Genomic DNA, 22,289 nt, shown 5'->3' on the forward strand with positions numbered 1-22,289 from the left:
ATGAAACAGCCAAATCACAGTATTTTTCTAAATAAATCAATCCACAAGTTTAAGATACACACAAATCCATGTAAGGTAAGCTATTACCTTAATAATAACAGCATGAGCAGGAAGATTGACACCCCAGGCTAATGTAGCTGTACAGACTAGAACTTTGATATGCCCATTAGAAAACAAATTTTCAACCAAGTTTCTGTCCTGCCGAAGCATTCCTGCATGATGAATACTAAAACCATCTGGAAATAATTCTCGTACTTGTTTGTTTCTTGACTTCTGCACCTAAGGTAGATATCAACAAGACATAAAAGAGTATTATTTAACATTTACAAGTAATTGTTATTTAGCATTTTTGTTCAATGACTTCATCAAAGTAAGCATAAAATTATTCTTGTTTTGAGGCCTAAGTATATATTTTTCTGTATAAAGTTGTTAAAAATTATATTTTACCTATCTTAAAACATAGGTAATCTCCAACATGACACAAAATCCAAAAGGAATGAGGTTAAAAGTAAGCATCTCTTTCATACAGACTTGTAACCAATCATTATTTCTTGTTACCTATCCTTCCAAAAATACTCTATTAAAAAAAAGCATAAATCTAAGAAAAAAACAAAACATAAATCTAAATTGCTTCCAACTTATTCAGGGCAAAGGCCACAGCCCTTACAATGCAGGACTCTACACTGGGTGTTATATGTAAGTGATGAATCACTAGATTCTACTCCTGAAACCATTATTATACCATATGTTAACTAACTTGGATTTAAATAAAAAAGAAAAAAGAAAAAAAGTAGTTAGAAAAACAGGAGAAGACCCAGGAGAAAAAAAAGAACCAGGGCCTGGTCAATAGTATCAAATGCTACAGAGGCCCAGTAACTTGCTATATCTCCCTGTATTTCCTATAATAGAACACTTAACATGCTGTGTTCATCACACTTGTCTGAACCCTCCAGTGAAATGTAAATGCCACGAGGCCAGGAATTGTATCTATTTTGGTCCAACATTACGGATTAAAGGGCACAATATTATGCGTGACCCAGAGTGGCATTAAATAAATGTTTGTTCTGGGTGCTTGGGTGGCTCAATTGGTTAAGTGTCCAACTTTGACTAAGGTCATGATCTCACAGTTTGTGAGTTCAAGTCCCACACTGGGCTGTGCAGTGACAGTGTGGAGCCTCCTTTGGATCCTCTCTCTCTACCACTCTCTCTGCCCACCTCCCCTGCTTGCGCTCTTTCTCTCAAAACAAACAAACAAGCAAAAAAACATTAAAAAAGTATTTGTTCAATTACAAAAAAAAAAAAAAAAGACTCTACAGAAATTATTCTCATTCCCTAACCTCACTTACCAATGCCAGCTACTAGGGTTGACTTTTTCTCTAAGTCCCTTTTTTGACAAAGCCACATCCACTTCACCAGGGTCTTTATATTTTCTGTACACAACCTACTTCCTGGAAGACATTTCCCTCTTCTTTCTGAGATCCCCATGCATGATTCCTTAGCGCATGCACTGTTTCTCATTGAAGTGACCCAATAAACCCAACTGTGTTCACCTAGAGGTGTGTTCTTGGTGATTTTGATGGGAGGGCACTGACCACGTTAGTTCCTCAACTTGACAATGCCCTGAATATACTAACTTCACTTCTGGTGTCTGTTTTTGACCTTGTCTGAACTCAGATGTGGGATTTGATCCACTTATCAGCAATCTATATAATTGCTACAGCAGAGTATCTTAAAAAAATTCACTGAGACTCACACTATACAATGGAGAAAATCTCCCTATAAAATTAAAGAACGTAGATTAACATAAAATAAGTATTTATGTAGTCAATAAATGGGGCATCATGTCCTGCATTTGCTTGCTATTGCTCTAAAAATTTCATTATTAACATTTCAAGAGCATCTTTTGAAAGAGAAGCTGTCCATGGTTTTTATGCAAGGGGCATTACACTGACAGGAAGTGGAATTTCAGGGGTCTGTGATTCTAGTACAGACTTTGTGACATTATGTCTAAAGTCACTTAAAATTTTAAACTTTCATTTTTAAAGCTTATTTATTTTGAAGGGGGGAGGAGCGAGTACACATGAGCATGCAAGTGGGGGAGGGGCAGAGAGAGGGAGAGAGAGAATCCCATGCAGGTTCCAGTGCTCTCAGCCCAGAGCCTGAGGTGGGGCTCGACTGCATGAACTGTAAGATCATGACCTGACCTGAAACCAACAGTCAGTCACTTAACAGACTGAGCCACCCAGGTGCCCCAAAATTTTAAACTTCTAATAATAATTAACTAAGGAAATGACCTAAGAAAACAGCACTCCATGAAATCTGTTGCAAAAATAAAACAGAAATACATTAACAAACCACTCCATCTAGTGGCCATCCCAGTAAATAACAACTTACACGCAGACCTAGAGTCCTGAACAAAATACACATATACCCAAAAAGACTTCCTTCTTCAACTTTCATGGGGAGTATAGTCCTCTTTTATTTTTGTGCAGTGTGGTCAGCCTGTTAGAAATCATATCATGCACTGACCTTATAATTAACTACATTTGGGTCATATTGCCTAAACTTTCATCTTTTTAAATTTTTTCATCTTTTCAGACAAGAGTTATGATCTATTTTCTTAACACAGCTCTTATGAATATGAGATGACTTGGGATAAGGTCAATTGTGGAGTATTTTCTAGGATATAACAGAGTTCTTTCATGGGCCAAGGGTAGGGAGAGGAGACACATTTCATCTAGTAAGTTTCTTCTCTAATATTCATAAGTAGACACTCACAGCTAACAGAATAAATAAGAAAATATTTTTTGGAGGAGATACTCTGTACAAATTATACTGCTTGGATTGTTGTTTGTTTCAGTTGAATCTGCTGTCTGTAGACCCCTGCAGTGGAATGTCCTGATGTGCTTGTGATAAATGCAGATTCCTTAGTCAAACTCCATTTGGAGCAGGACTTGGTTTGCAGCACCAATAACACAATAAGAGGCTGAAGGCAGGGAATAATGAACTGTGGGGAAGAATATTCCCATTACCTAGCAGAGTACTCACATAGCACCCCCCGACTCTGACCAATTGAGTTCAACCAGGTTCCGGGCAACCATCTGAGTAATCCCTCTGGTCTCAGTGAGGAATATAGAGGCACTAGGGATCATTTCTCTTTTGTCTCTATTCTTGCTAAAAATATCTTGTGCATTGCTTTTTAATTGGTTTAGTATAGACCTGAAGTGACAACAATCCTAAAATAAGTCTGGTTTGCTCATTCCTAATGGTCTTTGAAGCTAAATTTGCTACTTGTGGTCTGGTCTATCTCAGAGTACAAATAAACTAGAATCCTTGGGAATGAGGCAAAGAGATGTACATTTAAAAAATCTTGTTCTACGGGCTCTGGGCTGATGGCTCAGAGCCTGGAGCCTGTTTCCGATTCTGTGTCTCCCTCTCTCTCTGCCCCTCCCCCATTCATGCTCTGTCTCTCTCTGTCCCAAAAAATAAATAAACGTTGAAAAAAAAATAAAAAAAAATCTTGTTTTAAAAATCATACAGAAAAATTTTATTATTTTTTCACTTTTGGTGTACAGTCTATGAATTTTTTTTTCAGTCTATGAATTTTAATATGTTCAATTTCTGTAACAACTACCATAGTCAGGATATAAAACAGTTCTTTCACCCTAAAAAATTCCCTTGTTATTCCTTTATAGTTGCACCCTCTCCACTTATAACCTCTGGCAACTAATGATCTGTTCTCCATCCTTATACTTTTGTGACTTCAAGACTGTTATAAAAATGGACTCAAACAGTATATGAGCCTTTGAGGCTAGTTTCTTTTACTCTGTTTGATGCCTTTGAGATTCATCCAAGGTTCATTCCTTTTTCTTGCTGAGCAGAATTCCACAGCATGGATGGATATATTAGTTTGTTAATCCAATCATCCACTGAAGGATGTTTGAGTTGTTTCCACTTTGGGCAATTATGAGTAGAGCCTCATTGAATCCTCATGTGAAGTTTCTCTCTCTCTCTCACTCTGTGTGTGTGTGTGTGTGTGTGTGTGTGTGTGTGTGTGTGTATGCGCATGTGCGTGAGAGAGTGAGAGAGAGAGGGAGAGAATATGAATATATTTTAATTTCTCTAGATACCAGGAGTGTGGTTGCTGGGTCACATGGTAAATGTATGTTTAACTTTACAAAAACTGCCAAACCATTTTCAAAGTAGCTGTACCATATGCATTTTCACCACCAATATATTAGAATTCCAATTGCTTCCCATGCTTGTCCACACTTGAGACTGTCATTATTTTTTATTTTAGCCATTCTAAGAGGTGTGTAGTGGTATGCCATTGTGGCTTTAATCTGCATTTTCCTAATGACTAATAATATGAAAATCTTTTCATATTATTAGATATACATTTCTAATCATCTCTTCAAGTTATTCTGATGCACACGAAAGTTTAAGGACCATAGTTCCCTATAGGAAGATACCTAGAATGATTTTTTTTTAAGTTTATTTACTTGTTTTGAAAGGGGAGGAAGAGTGTGAGCAGGGGAGGGGCAGAGAGAGGGGGAGAGTGAGAGAATCCCAAACAAGCTCCACTCTGTCAGCCCAGAGCCCGATGCAGGGCTTGATTCCCCCAAACCCTGAGATCATGACCTGATCCCAAATCTAGAGTAGTACACTTAACTGACTAAGCCATCCAGGCACTCTCTAGAGTGATAATTTTTACCCATCTATGTACAATACAGCTGTATAATTTGACCACATGATTCTATTTAGTTCTACACAACTTCATATTCATTACTGTACTCAACTATTTATACTCCTAAGAAAAGTACCTTCCAACAAATTTATAAAACATGACTGTGACTTAAAAAAAGGACACTGTAAAGGGCCAAAGAAAAGATAACTTAAATGATAAATAGACATTTAGCATGTACTGGATCCTAGAAATACAAAGAAATTTAAGACAAAATCTGAGCTTTGAATAATCTGCAGAATGGAAAGAGACCCATACACAAGTGATTTCTATAAAATATGATATGTTTCTTTTTATTTTATTATTTTACTTTTTTAAGTGTTTATTTATTTTTGAGAGAGAGAGAGAGAGAGAGAGAGAGAGAGAGAGAGAGAGAGAGAGAGAGAACACACACATGAGCACGCGCGAGAGAGGGACAGAGAGAAAGACACAGAATATGAAGCAGGCTCCAGGCTCTGAACTGTCAGCACGGAGCTTGACGTGGGGCTCAAAACCACAAACCATGTTATCATGACCTGAGAGGAAGTTGGACGCTTAACCAACTGAGCCACCAAGGTGCCTCATATGTTTCTAATAGAGGTATATGGACAAGGCTGAAATGAGGGGAAGAACAGCATTATGGCTTATTTGTGTTTGTTCTGCTAGCACCTGGCAGAGTACTTTCTGCATAGCTAGCACTAACTGCTCATTTCTGGAATGAATGAATCAATGATCTCATTGAAGAAGTCTTCACAGAAAATGTGAAATGTGGGTCTTGAAGGACAAGTGATATACTACTAAGTGGGGGGATAGTAGGTAGCAGGATAAACAAGCATAAAAGCTGGAACTAGCAAAGAATACACTATGTCTGAAGCACATTATTCAGGAGGCATTGGGTGAATGCAAGAAAATGATGCTAGAAGGGAAGATTAGGATCAGGCTTTACATGGTTCCAAGCATAGGAAGAAAAGGGCCAAGTAAAATTCTTAAGCAATTTCAGGTTTGTTGTTTAGAGAGGTAACTTCTTGCGTGAAACCAGAGGCTGGATGAGCAGCTCTGAGGCTATCAACAGTCCCAGTGAGAAGATGGAGGTAGGAAACAGAGATACCACATAAAGTCGAGGTGAAGGTAGGCTATACAGTAAGGAAGACTGGGTGACTGCCTGGGAAGGGAGGTATGAAGGAAAGAGAATTGTTGCTAGTTTATCTATGCCTTGGTGCACTGATTATATGATAGGGAAAATACGATGAAGACGGCCAATGCTTGTGCCTTAGGCTAGGCACTTGGAAGGTGGGAACCAAGATTCAGTTTGGGACATGAGTTTGAGGACATCCATTATAACGATTTTGGCTTTTAGTCTGAATAAAGTAGAAAGCCACTCAAGGGTTTGAAGGAGAGAGATAGAGACCATTTCGGTTTATTATTCTAGTACAGCATTCCAGGTGAGATGTGACGTTAGATTGAACTAGGTATAAAACATCTGAATAAAATAATAACTCTAACACACTAATGTCACTTTATATAGGTAGCTTTCTTACTCTGACTTTCTTAAACAAAGGAAAAATGAAAATTAAAATTGCCTAAGTCTAAAAACTAATGAAAACACCACACACCAAATTTACAGGACGGAGTAAATCATACTCTCAGAAAATATCATACCTGAATACTTAACTAAATAAAAATATGAATAAATTAACATCTAACTCAAGAGTTGGAAAAATTAAAGGATAACAAAACCAAAGAAAAACAGATACACTAATAAAGTTAAAATAGAATCTGATCATTTAAAAATTGTGAGATTGATAAGTAAACACAAAAACTCTTATTTTAAAAGAAAAATTAAACAAAAAACACCAATGACTATTACTGGCAAGAACTGGAGTTGGCAAACTATGCCCCAACTGTCTGTTTTGTAAATAAAGTTTTATTGGAACACAGTCATATTAATTTGTTCACATATTGTCTATGGCTGCTTTTAAGTTATAGTTGAATAATTGTGATAGACACCATATGCCCACAGGCTTAAAATACTTACTGTCTAGCCCTTAAATAAAAAGAGATAGTTGTTTGTTTTTATTTTTTTAATGTCTTATTTATTCTTAAGAGAGAGAGAGAGACAGAGCAGGAGCAGGTGAGTGGCAGAGCAAGAGAGGGACACAGAATCTGAAGCAGGCTCCAGGCTCTGAGCTGTCAGCACAGAGCCTGATGCGGGGCTTGTACTCATAGACTGGAAGATCATGACCTAAGCTGAAGTCGGACACTTAACCCACTGAGCCACCCAGGTGCCCCAGTAAAAAGAGATAGTTGTACACAAGCACAACAGCATGAGCACAAAGACAAAAAATTAGTAATGTTAAAAAAAAATGTTCAGAAATATATCACAGTTTAAAATAATCAGAAAAGGGTACTTTGTAAAATTCAATACACTGCATTTAAAAAACTGTTTGGGATGGATGGTTTTCTAGGAAAAAAACGTTTATCCTGAAGTGATAAGAAGTTGTAAAATAATAAAAGCAATGGAAGACAATTTAAAAGCTATCTAACATTTGGGTTTTCCTATTTTTAAAGACAAATTAATTCTAATACTATTAAGAGGCCCAGACCGCAGAAATAAAAGTCCCAGAATTAATCTTACAGAAGCAGTGAAATAGCATTGATATTAAAACCTGATAAAGAAGCAGAAAACAGAATATAACAGAGAAACTCTTTTATGAATATCAATCCAAATGGCAAAGAACTTTAGAAAACAGGATTCATCAATGCATTAAAATAATACACCAAAACTAAGTACAATTTAACCTCAGAATTCAATGATACTATACTTATAATCACATTTATATTAAGATATTGAAGAAATGAAATCACAAGCTTTGCTTTTGAGATAGGAAAACTTGACTTGGCAAAAATGCCAATTCTCACTAACTTAACATAATCAAGAAACTAACTCAACTAAATAATGAACATGATTTCTTGGAGGTTATACTCAAGTTCACCCTGCAAAGTAAACCTGTATATTTATTCAGGAAAATACCTAAAATTGAAGAATAATCAGGATGCCTATTCTCAACCAAATATTAAAAATATTATAGCAACAGAGTAAGTAAAACAGTTTGATACCAGAGAAGAAATAGCAAAATCAATGAAACAAAAAAGAAAGTCCAGAAATTGACTCCAGCAAATATGAGAATTCTGTATGTTATATCAAAATTAAAATCAACAGAAGAAACAGGGAGTATTCAGAAGAAGATGATGAGTCCATACTATATGGAAAAAATTCCAGACAAAGATTTAATAAGAATAAATTAAATTTAAAAAGGGCTGGAGGAATATATGGATAAAGTAGGTATGGCCTTTATGAGCAAGACAAAGCCCAAAGGCTATACATAAATTGGTAAATGATTTCCATAAGGTAAAAATATTCATAAATAAAAATCAAAAGTTAACTAGGAAAAAATGTCTATAACACATGACAGCACATGCAATACACACACAATGGACCACAAATATGAATAAGAAAATTATAAAAAAAGGAATTTAAGTGGACAAATATGGAAAATGCTGAGCTTTACTCAAAATTCAAGAACTGTCGGTCAAAATGATATTAAAGTACCATTTTTTAAAACTTAAAAATGTTGACACTGCCCAGTGCTGGTAAAGTTATGTGGGAGGAAGTTACTGTTCAAGGAAATGTAAATTGGAACAATCTCCCTAGTGGGCAACTGGAGATCATTCACCAAAATTTTAAATGCATACACCATGTTGATGGATAATACTCCATGGCTAGGGATTTCCCCAATGGATATCACTGCAGCTGCCAAGAGTATGAGCAAGAATGTTTACCATAGCACTATGTACAATAAAAAATAATTGGAAACAAAGGTGTCCATCAAGATAGGACTGGGTAAATGCATTAAGATAATGTGCACATTGTGCCATACTATGAAGTTGTTAAAACAAAGAATCCAGTCTTTCTCAGTTGAATTGGAAACATCTCCACTATGTATTAGTACAAGAGACATAAACCATAACATGACCAAATCTGTTTACACTAAAACACACATGTAAATACATGCAATATTTGTGTGTATTTGTACAAAGTCCTCCCTTAAAAAAAATAAAGCCTTTTGGGGCTCCTGGGTGGCTCAGTCGGTTAAGCGTCCAACTCTTGATTTCAGCTCAGGTTATGATCTCATAGTTCATGAGTTGAGCACCACATTGGGTGCTCCTACATATGTATATATAGGAGCTTTTAAACAGGAATTTAATTTGGAGAAATGAATTGAGAAGAGATGGTTAAGACCATGAGTTATGGAGCTACACTTTTTGTTACAAGATGACTGCTGCTTTCTGATGTATCAAAATAACCACTGTTTTTCCATCTGGTTTCCCAGGGCGAGCATTACCTGGAGTCCAGGCTTTGCTAACCTCTGAATAGCTTCAGAGATATAATTCATCCTGTTCACATTCTCTGAACAGAGCATTGGATTCTCCAAGGAAGATATTTGAGATCCAATACTATATTAACTGGAGAAAGTGTTTCTACACATGGAAATACAACACAAAAGAACATGAGCTGTAAAAAAGGAAGTCAGGTGCATAGTTTAAGAACTATTTAAGGGGTGCCTGGGTGGCTAAGTTGGTTAAGTGTCCGATTTCGGCTCAGGTCATGATCTTGTGGTTCGTGAGTTTGAGCCCCATGTCAGGCTCTGTGCAGACAACTCAGAGCTTGGAGCCTGCTTCAGATTCTGTGTCTCCCTCTTTCTCTGCCCCTTCCCCGCTCACGCTCTGTCTCTCTCTCAAAAAATAAACATTAAAAAAAACACTGTTTAAGCTTGGTTTCCTCAGATTTTATATTTCCACTTTTCACAAATGAACTTCCCATAAAGGGCTTTAGAGTCAGTAAAATTAGAATGGAATGGACAGCTGCTAAGATAATTCATTAGCACACATATTTTCCCTCAGTGAAAATATGTAGAGCTTCCTTCCATGACCTTACGTATCTTTTTCCTACCCATGAGATGGAAAGGCAGTGTGAGTACTTTTTAAAATGAGTAAGGTTAGGGGCACCTAGGGTGGCTCAGTTGGTTGAGCGCCTGACTTTGGCTCAGGTCATAATCTCACAGTTCGTGAATTTGAACCCTGCGTCAGGCTCTCTGCTGTCAGCACAGAGCCCACTTTGGCTTCTCTGTCCCCATCTTTCTCTGACCCTCCCCTCTGCTCTCTCTCTCTCTCTCTCTCAAAAATAAATACACATTTAAATAAATAAATAAAAATGAGTAAGGTTAAAATGTGATCACTTCCTGAGCTGACATCCACTAAAACAAATATAGGAATGAAAACCGTGATTAGAAAAGGAAAAAACAAAACAAAACAAAACAAAACAAAACAAAACAAAACAAAACAAAAACCCCAAAACTAACAAGCAATTGAGGATATTAAAGGAAAACAAAAATTTTTTTCCAGTAAGACAAAATATATACAGGGGCCACACAACAACTTCAGTTTTGATGCAAGCCCTTGGTGAAAAGCATGACAAAAATTGCCTAATTTACAGTGACCTTTGTAAGCCTTCTGAGGTAATTTATCTTGATAAGATATGCTTTAATGTGGGTAATATCAAATCCATTAGGAAGAATAACTTAACTGCCATTATAAAAACTAAAATTTAACCAGGAGGCAAATATCTTCCTCCAAATGATGCCATTATTTCTCACAATCATTAGTGAGTATGAATTATTAATATTAGAAAAAATCCTCATCTTTGGTTAAGGGCTATTTTTATTATTCAATGTTTATAAAGATAATCAGCATGAGACAGTGGACCTGCTCACTTAGGAACATAAACCAATACCTGGCTTCTTTTTGGACAAAGGAGTTTAGAGATCTAAGGGATATACATGCAATCTTCCCCTATCTTTCTCTCTCTTTCAAAGCTCTTATTCCACTTTAAACATTATTCTCCAAGGCATCTAAAATTGGTTCTCTGACATCCATACCAAGTCATGTAATACTCCTTCCTCCATGAGGCTGTAGGAGGAAATCCATCGTCCCTCCCGTCCCTGTTCTCAGGATAAGGTCCATTAGTCATCTGTTCACTAGATCAACTGACTATGATCAGAATTTCTGGGGATCATGTTAAAAATTTTAGGGCCTTAATTTCAGATTCTGATTGACACCTGGTATAGGAATAGGTAATGGGGAATAAATCCTCTATTATACTAATGTCCCCACGATACTAGGTATTTCTTTGCTCTTGACTGAATTCCTTACCTTCTCTATTACTTCTCCACCTTAGGGTATGAAATTCTTCGCTCTACTCTCTGGAACTGCCACACAGTGATAGCAGACTATATCAAGCTCTTCTATCACCTCAGCTTAACTTGAAACTTGACTCTCCTTTATGGATTCTGTCTCCCATCCATCCCTGTTAAGTGGTGGGAGATGATACCTCTCTTCCCCATTACCATTTCCAGTCAATTATGTACTTGACTTTTGTAAAAATTCTTGCTCTTTTAAGTCCATCTGACTATGTCACCTGTTATTTAACCTTATCTAATGAAGACTTGATACCTGTGGCTCCTAGTCTTTCTCTCCATCCCAATTCCTGTCATCATCCTAGGTGACAGTATTTTTCATGCGGACATCCAAAACACTCACCCTTCAGTTCCCTGAGACCCTCATTTCCACTGACATCTCCTCTGTCCCACTTCAATCATATCAGGTATTATTTCTAGGCTTTGTCATCAATCTACAACTGTACCACTTTTAAAATCATTGGTACAAACACCTCAATTTCTGATCAAAGCTTCCTGTATTTCAAGCTTGCCCAGCTATTTTTTCAAAGTCCATTTTTTATCATTACTGGCACTTTGAGATTACAATTCCTCTACTTTCTTTCTACTCGTCAGCAGCACCTGCTCCCACCCCTCCATCCTAGTCCTTCTTTCTCCTGCTTAGAGAGCAGAGCTCAACATTTTAATCACACTCCTGCCAATTTCTTAAACTTATTTGCCCTTTTGTCATATCTGACTGGCAAAATGCCAAACTTGGATAATCCAAGGTGGCTAGTGCTTAAGAAAAATTACATACAGGGGCAACTTAAGACCACTCTAAATCCATTATCACAATCTCAACAAGCCCTTAACACTGGACAGCAATTCTGAAATGTCTTTACAGTCAATTTCTTTTCACATGTTTTACAAGATTTATATTAGGTTTCTTTTTTCCTCCACAAACTTCTAACCATCTTATTATCCTTGATTCTGAAAATGACCTTAATATATATTTCATAAAAAAATATAATACACCAGAGTAAAGCCCTCATCTTCTTGCCATATACCTAAAACCTATTTGCATCAGAACCCAGTTTTTAAATCTTCCCTCCTGTTATAATAGGAGTACCCTAACTCCTATATAAGGAAAATCTACTTGTTCCTTGGATTTCATTTCTCTCTACTTCTCAGGACTCATATTATCTGTAATCCCTTTTATTTTCTATATGAGTAATCAATCAATTTCAATCCCTTTTCATTCTCTCTTGAATAGTTGCCACAAAGTACAAACATATCACTTCCACCTTGAAAATAATATGTCTACCCATCTGGGTACTCCTTCATATTTCCTAGATTATCATCCCTTTTACTTATATAAATTCACTTCTCAAAATCAATGCCTGTACTTGGATTTTCTATTCTTACACTCATCAACCAACTTAATCTATTTTTTGCTCTCCACTATGTGAACAGCAGCAACAACAACAAAAGCTCTAAATAATGTCACCAGTATCTTCCATCTCGCTAAATACAATGATTATTTTGCAGCCCTCATATTACTTGACCACTCACAGCAGCACTCAGTGTAGATGATCACTTCCTTCTCTCTGAAACACTCTTTCCTTGGCCTCTAGGACAGTATATTCCCCTGGATTAGGACAATGTCTTAGAGGGTCCCTTGTTGGCTCATTCTCCTCTATCTAATCATTAAATATTAGAATTCCTCGAAACTGATCCTGTATTCTTTTGTCACTCACATCCACTCCCATGGTTTTCCCACTCCAAAATGGACTGTGCTTCTGATATACCAGACTCATATCTATCCAATACTTATTCTACATCTCTAAGTATCTAGGCACTGAAAACTCAGCATATCCAAACAGAATTCAAGATCTGCACCCTTTCCTCCAAACTAACTCTTCTCCACTCTTCTTTTCCTTCACAAATGAGCCAACTACCTACACCATAACGCAAGCCAGACATCTTTTAGAAGCCAGAAAACTTCTAGATCTCTTCCTCAATCATCCATATCTTATTAATCACCAAGTCCTAGCAATTTTGTTTCTCAAATATTCCCCAGTGAATCCACATCTTCAACTGGTCTTCCCAATACCCTCTTAGAGCCTTGCCTGCATGTATAATGATCTTATTAATAACACAAATCTGATGATCATACCCCCTTCCTTCCTCAACTCTGCTAATAATAATCCATTGTTTTTAAGATAAAACAGCAAATCTGTAACATGATTTACAAAGTCCTCATGATCTGGTCTTCGCCTATAACATAGATTCATCTTATGCCACAAACATACCATTTGCCACTCTCCATCATCTTCTATATTTTATTCATTTTGACTTTTATTCACTTCCTTCAATGTGCTATTGCTTTTCTGCTGTCAGAACCTTTTCCTAGAACATTCTTCTGCTGTCCTTTGCTTTGTGACCTCCTAACCTTTGAATCTCAGCTTCAATGTCACTTTCTCAGCCAAGCCTTCTCTAACATCATAAGTCTAGATCAGATCCCCTAATTTTATTTTCCCATAGCAACTTTATCCCTTTTATTACACATGTAATTGAAATAAATTATTTAATTGGTTGATTAATCACTCTGTCCTTCCAGAACATAAACTCCATAAGAGTAAAGGAGCAGGTACTTCTTTCTTCCTAAATAGTTTCCATTCTCAATTAAAGCAGAGAGTATTAATCAGCTCCTTCAATAAGCCTTCCTGTATTACACGGGCCAGCAGGTAAAACCTTTATTTTCCAGATTTCTTGCAGTCAGGGTTCTTGATGTAAAAAAATCAATCCTGCTAATTAGATGCCCGTGTGCAAGATCTGGATGATGGAGGTTAAGAGAAAACTATCTTCCTGCTATTGTCTTTTCCTGGTAAGCAAGATCTTGGAGAAATGAGGGCTGAAAATTATAATAGATGTATCATATGCTCAAAATTTGGCTTTCCAGTGTGTTCACGAACATTGAAAAGACATGTATAGCAGCAGTTGTGGCTTCTCAACTTCTAGATCACTATCACAGTAGCTGGTTCTTCAATTCAACAGTTTCAGTGGTAGCCCCCTGACTTCTACTTCTCCAATCTTACCAACATTGGTAAGTACCTAATTTCTTGCAAGATTCTGTTCTATTTAAAATGCACTGAGAGTGGTTTGTTTCCTTTACTGAATCCTGACTGATACAACATGTGTCTTTCTCAATACACTCTAAACAGGTTGACAGAAGAGTTTACTTAGCTTGATACCTATTGATCTATCACAGTCACTGGTAACTAGCTTACATTCACTAAATATTCACTGAGTGGCCATCACTAAAAACAGTTTGAGGCTCATGGGTATATAATCAATTCACAATGACACAGACTAATCTAATTCCCCATAACCAATTTTCATATGTCATTCTGGCTGTGCTAATTGTTCACTTTAACTTAGGAGAAAGGAAGTAAATGTGCTCTCCATGTTATATCCCTTGAAAGATGGTCTTGGTTCCCACAGAGGCTACCCTGATATTACTACAACCTAATTATATAGAAATAAGAGTATTCCAGAAATAGTACCTTAATTAGCAAAAGAGAAATCTCATCTAAAATTGCATTCTTTATATCCATTATACCCATTTGGCCATAAACGCTGAAATAAGATCTAAAAAAAAAAATCACACTGTGAAATGTAATTTTGATCCTTAAATTTTATCAATATAAATCTCTGTATATCTAGAGATTTAATAATCTTAGTTATGTAATCTATATGTCTTTAGAGTGCTTCCCCTACTAAAGTATTTTCAAATGAGAGAACAATATTCCAATTAACATAGTTTTCCAAAACAGCATGGTTACTTAACAAGATATATAAATTTGTTGTAAGAAATTCATTCTATGCTTCCAAAATACATCTTCAAGTACATGAACAAAAATTACTGCAATCAGAATTTACTTAAAAGTAATAACAAAAGAAATCAGGAAAAAAATCCAACGTTACTTTCTATGTCCCTTAAAAAGAGTCTTGTTTACTAAAAGTGAGCCATATATTAGACTACATTGATATGAACGCCTGGCCCACGGGATTTCCCTCTGCTTGAAGGAAAATGAGTCCTATTTTTCAGCACCCGAATTCTGGTCATATAACTTGTCTCTTCCACAATCTTCAAAAGCTTCTCAGTGCACATAAAGTCCAAACACTTAAGCATGTAATTTAAGGTCCTTCACATTCTGACCAAAATGTATGTGCCTGGCCCTTCATGCATCATACATAATAGTGAAAAGAGAACACTTTTCTATTTGTCCCAACAGATCCAGTGGTTTCCTTTGCTCACGTCCTCTTTCTTCTTTCCTTCAAATGCTCCTTACCCTTATTGCTGCATATTGAAATACAAGATCACTGTTTTGAATTAATCTACTTTTTTATGAATGGTTTGTTCTTCTCTTACATTACTGACCATATTTTGCTTTCCTTATGTATTATTTGTAAGTCCACTGTGACACTGTAACAACATCTGTGTCTTAACGATAGAGAAACTCCAACGTGTTCAGCTACTTATTTTCAATGCCACAGGAAATTTGATCAATTAAAATTGACATGTCAGGGGCGCCTGGGTGGCGCAGTTGGTTAAGCGTCCGACTTCAGCCAGGTCACGATCTCACGGTCCGTGAGTTCGAGCCCCGCCTCAGGCTCTGGGCTGATGGCTCAGAGCCTGGAGCCTGTTTCCGATTCTGTGTCTCCCTCTCTCTCTGCCCCTCCCCCGTTCATGCTCTGTCTCTCTCTGTCCCAAAAATAAATAAACGTTGAAAGAAAAAATTAAAAAAAAAATTGACATGTTAACTTAGAATTGGACGTATTGTATACTCTAAAATAATTGTTCTCAATAGGTATATAAAATTTAATTGAACTGCTGTTCATACTTTAAAATTCCCCTACTGTTGGGTATTTATGTTGAATTTTTTCATTATAATGTATTGGAATAAAACTCTTGGTTTATATTACTTTTCCTTTTAATATGTCCTTGGAAAGATTCCCAGGTTTAGAATTTCAAGGTTAAAGGATCCAGAAGGAAGTGTGGCTCTTAGCACATATTACCAAAAAAAAAAAAAAAAAAATCTTTTTAAAGGATTGAAAAGGTCACTGCCACAGAAAACCTAGGAATGTACCAAATCCTTGAATCATTTTAGAAATGGGCATTCTCATTTTTAGCTTTTAAAGATTTATTTAGATTAAGAGTATACAGTCTGAATTTGCAAGATTTATCCAATAATTTTTTATTCCAATTTGCCTATTTTATTTCTTCTTTGCCCATTTACTTACTGAAAATTTTATGTTTTAGTTATTAAACTTAATAAGAGCACATATAAAGATGTAGATCCACATAAAAAGATGCAGTTACCAATATTTCCCCCAACCTATTACTCCCTTTTACAATTCAAGGTCTTATTTTTTGTTGTCCAAAAGCTAAAAATGTAAACGTTGTTACATCTGTCATTAAAGTTGTCATCTTCTCTTCCTTCAAAGTACATATGTAACCATTTACAGAGTGTCTACTGTGTATCAGGCAACGTATGTTACCTTACTTATTACAAAAACTTTAAGATCTAGGTATCATTGCCACTTCGTTCATGATGGAATTGTGGCTCAAGGAAATTGAAAAAGTTACAGTGCCTGAGTCCAGATTAATATTCAGGTCTGTGTGGATCCAAAGCCTTTATTGTACAAGAGTCTACTTCCCCTTGAAAACAGAATATTCGTGCTTTCCAAAATGCAATTAAACATTCAGTTCTATTTTTTAATTAATTTTCTTTGGTTTTATTTAAAAATATTAATACACTTTTGACATTCTTTCTATGTGGTTACAAGCAATTCTACAACAGTAGAATTACTATATTAACCTCCAAAAGGAAAGAGATTGACGTGGCTAAGGAAAGAATAAACTCTGAGAAAATAAATATTTTATATATACTTAAAATTAAAAATAAGAGAAAGGGGGCTCTCAGGCACCTGCTACTGTCTTTAGCTAATAGATATCATCTATGCCAAGAGGAGAAAATTCTAATTTTATTTGGCTATACTAACTGTAAAACTGCTAAAGCAGAAATAAATAAAGCTATTAAGTATCAGATAACTTATATCAAAGTCAAATTCCTTTAATTTAGGCAAAGGTTAAAGGTGACCTATTGGAAAAAAACCAAGGAAATAGTTGGTAGCTTTGGATAATAATAAAGAAGTCAAAAAAAATGACACTTGAAGTAGCTTGAGGGAACATACTGTTGGATTTTTCGTATTATTATTGGATTCATTATACTAAATATATTTAATAGATATTTCTAATAACTACATTCATGAGGCTTATTGTATGATAGACCATTTCTACGTATAAGAAAAACTCTTAATATCCCTAATATATGTAAAAAAATCCAAGCACATATCACTACCCATAAATCAGAGAAATACTGCACAGGGGTGAGTGGAAATACCCATCCCACTACTAGAATATTTAAAGCCTGTTAAAAACTTGTCCCTAAGGAAAGAATTTATTTGGCTTAGATTGCAAGTGAAACAGAATCTGAAGATTCTAACTGAAATATTCATTCAACTTGAAATTAAATCATAATTGAAAATAATAGCTTAATAATGAAAATATCTGCATCCCTAATGATATACTTCTATAAATGTAAGCTGCTACTATTCCTTTAAGGTATGCTGTACCTTACAGAAAATAGTGGTTTCTTAAGAAAGTGTCTTTGTGCAGGAGAGCAAAAAATACGCAGGGTAAATTAGGGAAAATTATTCATATTGTTTACTATCCTTTCACCATTTTAAAATTTAGTTATTAAAACATATTTTTAAAAGTAGATTTTTATAATATGACGTGTAACATTTTATCATTGTTCAGTTTCCAAAATAATTTCATATAGCATTCCATTTGTTTCTCATAGTTAACTACCAGAATAGGTGTTATTTACCCTATTATTATTCTATTTGATAGAATAGAAAGTAAGTTTCAGAAATATTTAGGTGTTTGGGGCACCTGGGTGGTCAGTCGGTTAAGCATCTGACTCTTGGTTTCTGGCTCAGGTCATGATTTCACAGTTCTGAGTTTTAGCCCTGCATTGGGCTCTGTGCTGACAGTGTAGAGCCTGCTTGGGATTCTCTCTCTGCCCCTTCTCTGCTTGTGCTGTCTCTGTCTCTAAATAAATAAATAAATAAATAAATAAATAAATAAATAAATAAATAAGGAGGAGGAGGAGGAGGATGAAGAAGGAAGAGGAGGAGGAGGAGGAGGAGGAGAAGAAAAAATATTTATGTGTTTAAGGCCGCAGGGCTTCTAGAGGCCACATCAGAACCAGACCTTTTGTTAACGTGCCCTCTTGCTTTGGGCCTCATTAGGAATTCCTGATATACTACCTTCTCCACAGAGAGCCACAACCTCCATCTCCATAGCTTATGCTTAAGGTATACTTTCCTTTCCTTTCCCTATTTCCTTGTTTCAGTGGACAGTTTGGAAATATAGTTGGTTTTTCATAGGGGGTTAAATTTTATATTAAAGATGGGAATGATATGAGGAGTCTAAAATATATTGTTACTTACTGGGAAGAAAAGAGTCATTTTTAGTTGTGGTTATGGCAAAAAATAGCCTTATTACACACACACACACACACACACACACACACACACAGAGAGAGAGAGAGAGAGAGAGAGAGAGAGAGAGAGAGAGAGAGAGAGAAAAGGAGAATACCTCCATGGAGTTTTACTTATTATTTATACAAATAAAGTTATACAGTGTTGAATAAAGCTGTAAAGAAATGCTTTTACAAACCATAATCGCTACGTCAGGAATTGAGACGGTTACATTTAAACACTTAGGGGTAAAGTACTAGTGTGGCACGGTAGGGATTTAGCTGTATTTCCATTAACAGGAGTCATGAGGCTAAATTTCTATGTACCACCACAGCAAATTTACCTTCTAATTTTATTTTAATGTTCTGAGTACTTAATTTCCCATTTTTCAAAGAACATGGGAAGGAATATCTCCTCCCATCATGACAATAGCTCCGCAGAATTGCTAGAATGTTAATACCATTCAAGTTCAAAAGGAACTTAAAGAAATAAGAAGCATACAACTAGCACTAGAAAAACAATCTAAAATTCTGGAGCTTCGATAAAGCATTCAGAAAGATTACTTTATCTTTTGTTATAAAATCATATCCACTGAAGAAGGGCCAGCTTTTTGAACCTCTCCTTAGCAGAAATGGGGGATATGGTCGGACTGAAGAAATGTTCTTCCATTTTATTAAAAACAAAAAACAAAGAAAAAGCCCTAAATGCTTTAGAAAGTCCCAGATTGGATTAGGTTTTGAATGTTTAGGATACAGAGTGGTAAAAAGGGCAGTCTTTGGAGTCAGACTGATTCCAATCATGGCTCTACTACTTGTTACATGGTCGTCTCTGAGAAAATTATTTCCAGTTTCAGTTACCTTATCTATAAAGTGGGGATAAGAATCTCTAAGGGACAGAATAGTGGTGCAGATCAAATGAGAAAATCAAAGTGAGGCTGTCTCTTATAATGTTTGTCTCAGAAGAACAAAAACAACAACAAAAAAAGTAATCTGGGGTAACTACTATCAGCCAAACATTATATGAAAGGCTAGGAATATAATGATGAACAGGATAATGTTCCTTGAAAACATGTACTTTTTATTTTTATTATTTTTTTTAAAAAAAATTTTTTTTTCAACGTTTATTTATTTTTGGGACAGAGAGAGACAGAGCATGAATGGGGGAGGGGCAGAGAGAGAGAGGGAGACACAGAATCGGAAGCAGGCTCCAGGCTCTGAGCCATCAGCCCAGAGCCTGACGCGGGGCTCGAACTCACGGACCGCGAGATCGTGACCTGGCTGAAGTCGGATGCTTAACCGACTGCGCCACCCAGGCGCCCCGAAAACATGTACTTTTTAATGAATGTTTGTGAATTTCATTTTTGTTTTTAAAAAATCCAATAACAATAGGTAGACTGGATGAAAATCAAATCAAATCAAAATATTTTTAAAAAGGTATAACAAAAATGATTTGAGATTTTCTAGTCAACTGTATTAAAACTTTTCATTTCTCCAGGTCTTTTTCTTTTTTTTTTTTTTTTTAAGCATAATGACCTTTGAAACTATTTGGTGACAATGCCTTAAATAAACATTATTTGAAACTGTGTCTATATAAATTATTTTATATGGTTTCAATATTTCATGTTATTTTGTAATTACTTACACATATATCATATCAAGGTATAATAAAAATACAGACTTACATCACAGGGTCTGTGAGGACTGAATGAGTTATCTATACAGCAATGAAAATGCCAGGCACAAGTAAACAGCTGATAAATATTAAGCACTATTACTATAGAAATTAAATAATAAACTGACATTATTTACAATAGCAATAGCTCTCAGAACTGAGAGGTATGAATGAAGTAACCAGAAAGCCACAAGGTGGCTCTCAAGGCTTGGCTTTTAAACACAATCGAGTTGCTTTTTATTTCCAAAGAAATCAAAGAAGACTTATGAATGCCAACCTTTTTAAAGGCACTCATAAATTCAGAATTAATAAATAACTGGAAGACTACAAAGCTGTTTAATAAGTGTTATATAATAGAAAATATTATTAAGCAGAAAAAAATGAAGAAAATGAACACATTTTATAGTTCTAAATTGAAAGAATCTGATGTTCAAAACAACTGACATCAGATTATCATATGCAGAATTTAAAATATCAACATAAAATGATGGCATTCATAGTGCAGTCATAACAATTAAGTACATTTTACTAACATGATAAATGTGAAAGTGTATATATAGTACAATATCTGGCAGCTAGCAGCTGTTTTGTAAATATCAGTTAAATCTTATGCATATAAAAAACTTTGAAGTTACTGTCATTTTATGTCCACTGAGTTTTTTATTTGAAAATTTATTTGAAAATTTTAATATTTTATTTGAAAATTTATTATCACAGCTTTAAATCTGGGCAAACATTTTCTGTAAAGGGCCTTGTATTTAGGCTTATTAGTGGGCTACATAGTCCTTGCAGCAACAATTCAATTCTCCCCTCATAGTGCAAAAAAAGGCAGCCATTGACAACAAAAGGAGTCCAGCTATTTTCTAATAAAACTTTAATTAAAAGAAAACAACAGGTGGCCAACTTTGGCCCTCAGGCTGTAGTCTATTCACTCTTGATCTAAATCATTATCTCACATAATTAAATGAAATCTGTGAAAATCCTAGATACGATCAATACTCAAATTACCTAGAGAGGTGCTTGTCAAACTGTTATGCACATAAAATCACCTGGGGATTGAGGTGACATGCAGATTATGGTTTGGTGAATCTGGTATGGGGCCTGAGGTTCTCTGCATTTCTAGAGGACCCAGGCTTTTTAGGTCCTTTGACCAAACACTGTGCAGCAAGGCATTTGTTGTAAAAATTTCGCATCTCAAACTTTCACATACTTTTTTTTTAAATCATATTTTTAAGTAATCACTCCAGTCAATGTGGGACTTGAACTCACAATCTCGAGATCAAGAGTTGCATGCTCTACTGACTGAGTCAGCTAGGCGCCCCTAAACTTTCACATTCTCTTAAGAGCTTTGGTTTGTGCAGTTTTCATGTGTTCATATTAACCTTAGAAATTAAAACTGAGAAATTAAAAAATAATGTTAGTTTTTTAAAATAATAATCCTATTAGATGTTAACATATTTTATGGAACTTAACAATATTTTCTGTTTTAACTGTATTTTAAAGAGTAGGACTAAACACAATTCTAATCATAGAGATAGAGGTGATAATTGTACACATTTGTGTACTTTTGGAAGTACATTATATCCTTTGGAAGATCCTTTGGAAGATCATTATATCAAGAGAAAAGGAAAGATTATAACATGATAAATATGTAAAATCAACTCCTTGGAAATTAAAGACCATAGATCTTTCATATATAAAATATCTGTAATATCTGGCACATTATATGCTTTAGTTCTTAATCTTGCCATCTTTTGTTTCCTACCTGTTTTTCTGCATGTCCATATTCAGTTCCTTGGGTAGGTAAAAAGCAGGAAATCTGACCACTATTTTTTGCTCTTTCTATTAGAGACATAGCTGTTCTTACAGTAGCATTTCGAGCATGCACAAACACCATCACCTAAAATAAAGGAAAACAGTTTATTTAGTACTAAAATTCATTAAGAGACAGCTTAATACCAGTCTGAAAATCACTATATATAAACTATTAATTTTTCAAAATATAACCC

The 22,289-nt window shown here is 35.5% G+C and overlaps 1 protein-coding gene across 4 annotated transcripts in view; it reads right to left on the reverse strand.

Moving 5' to 3' along the window:
- ASCC3 (activating signal cointegrator 1 complex subunit 3) overlaps positions 1-22,289 on the reverse strand; it is a 361,492-nt gene that overhangs the window by 148,900 nt on the left and 190,303 nt on the right. For all 4 annotated transcript variants that reach the window (XM_019831019.3, XM_011282448.4, XM_019831018.3 and 1 more), the window contains exons 14-15: positions 22,046-22,180; positions 88-279 (exon numbers count right to left, since the gene is read on the reverse strand). In XM_019831019.3, coding sequence (XP_019686578.2) covers positions 88-279; positions 22,046-22,180 — 327 coding nt within the window. The remainder of the gene's footprint in view (positions 1-87; positions 280-22,045; positions 22,181-22,289) is intronic.

The sequence above is a fragment of the Felis catus genome, chromosome B2, assembly GCF_018350175.1.
Source record: "Felis catus isolate Fca126 chromosome B2, F.catus_Fca126_mat1.0, whole genome shotgun sequence".
NCBI lineage: Eukaryota > Metazoa > Chordata > Mammalia > Carnivora > Felidae > Felis > Felis catus.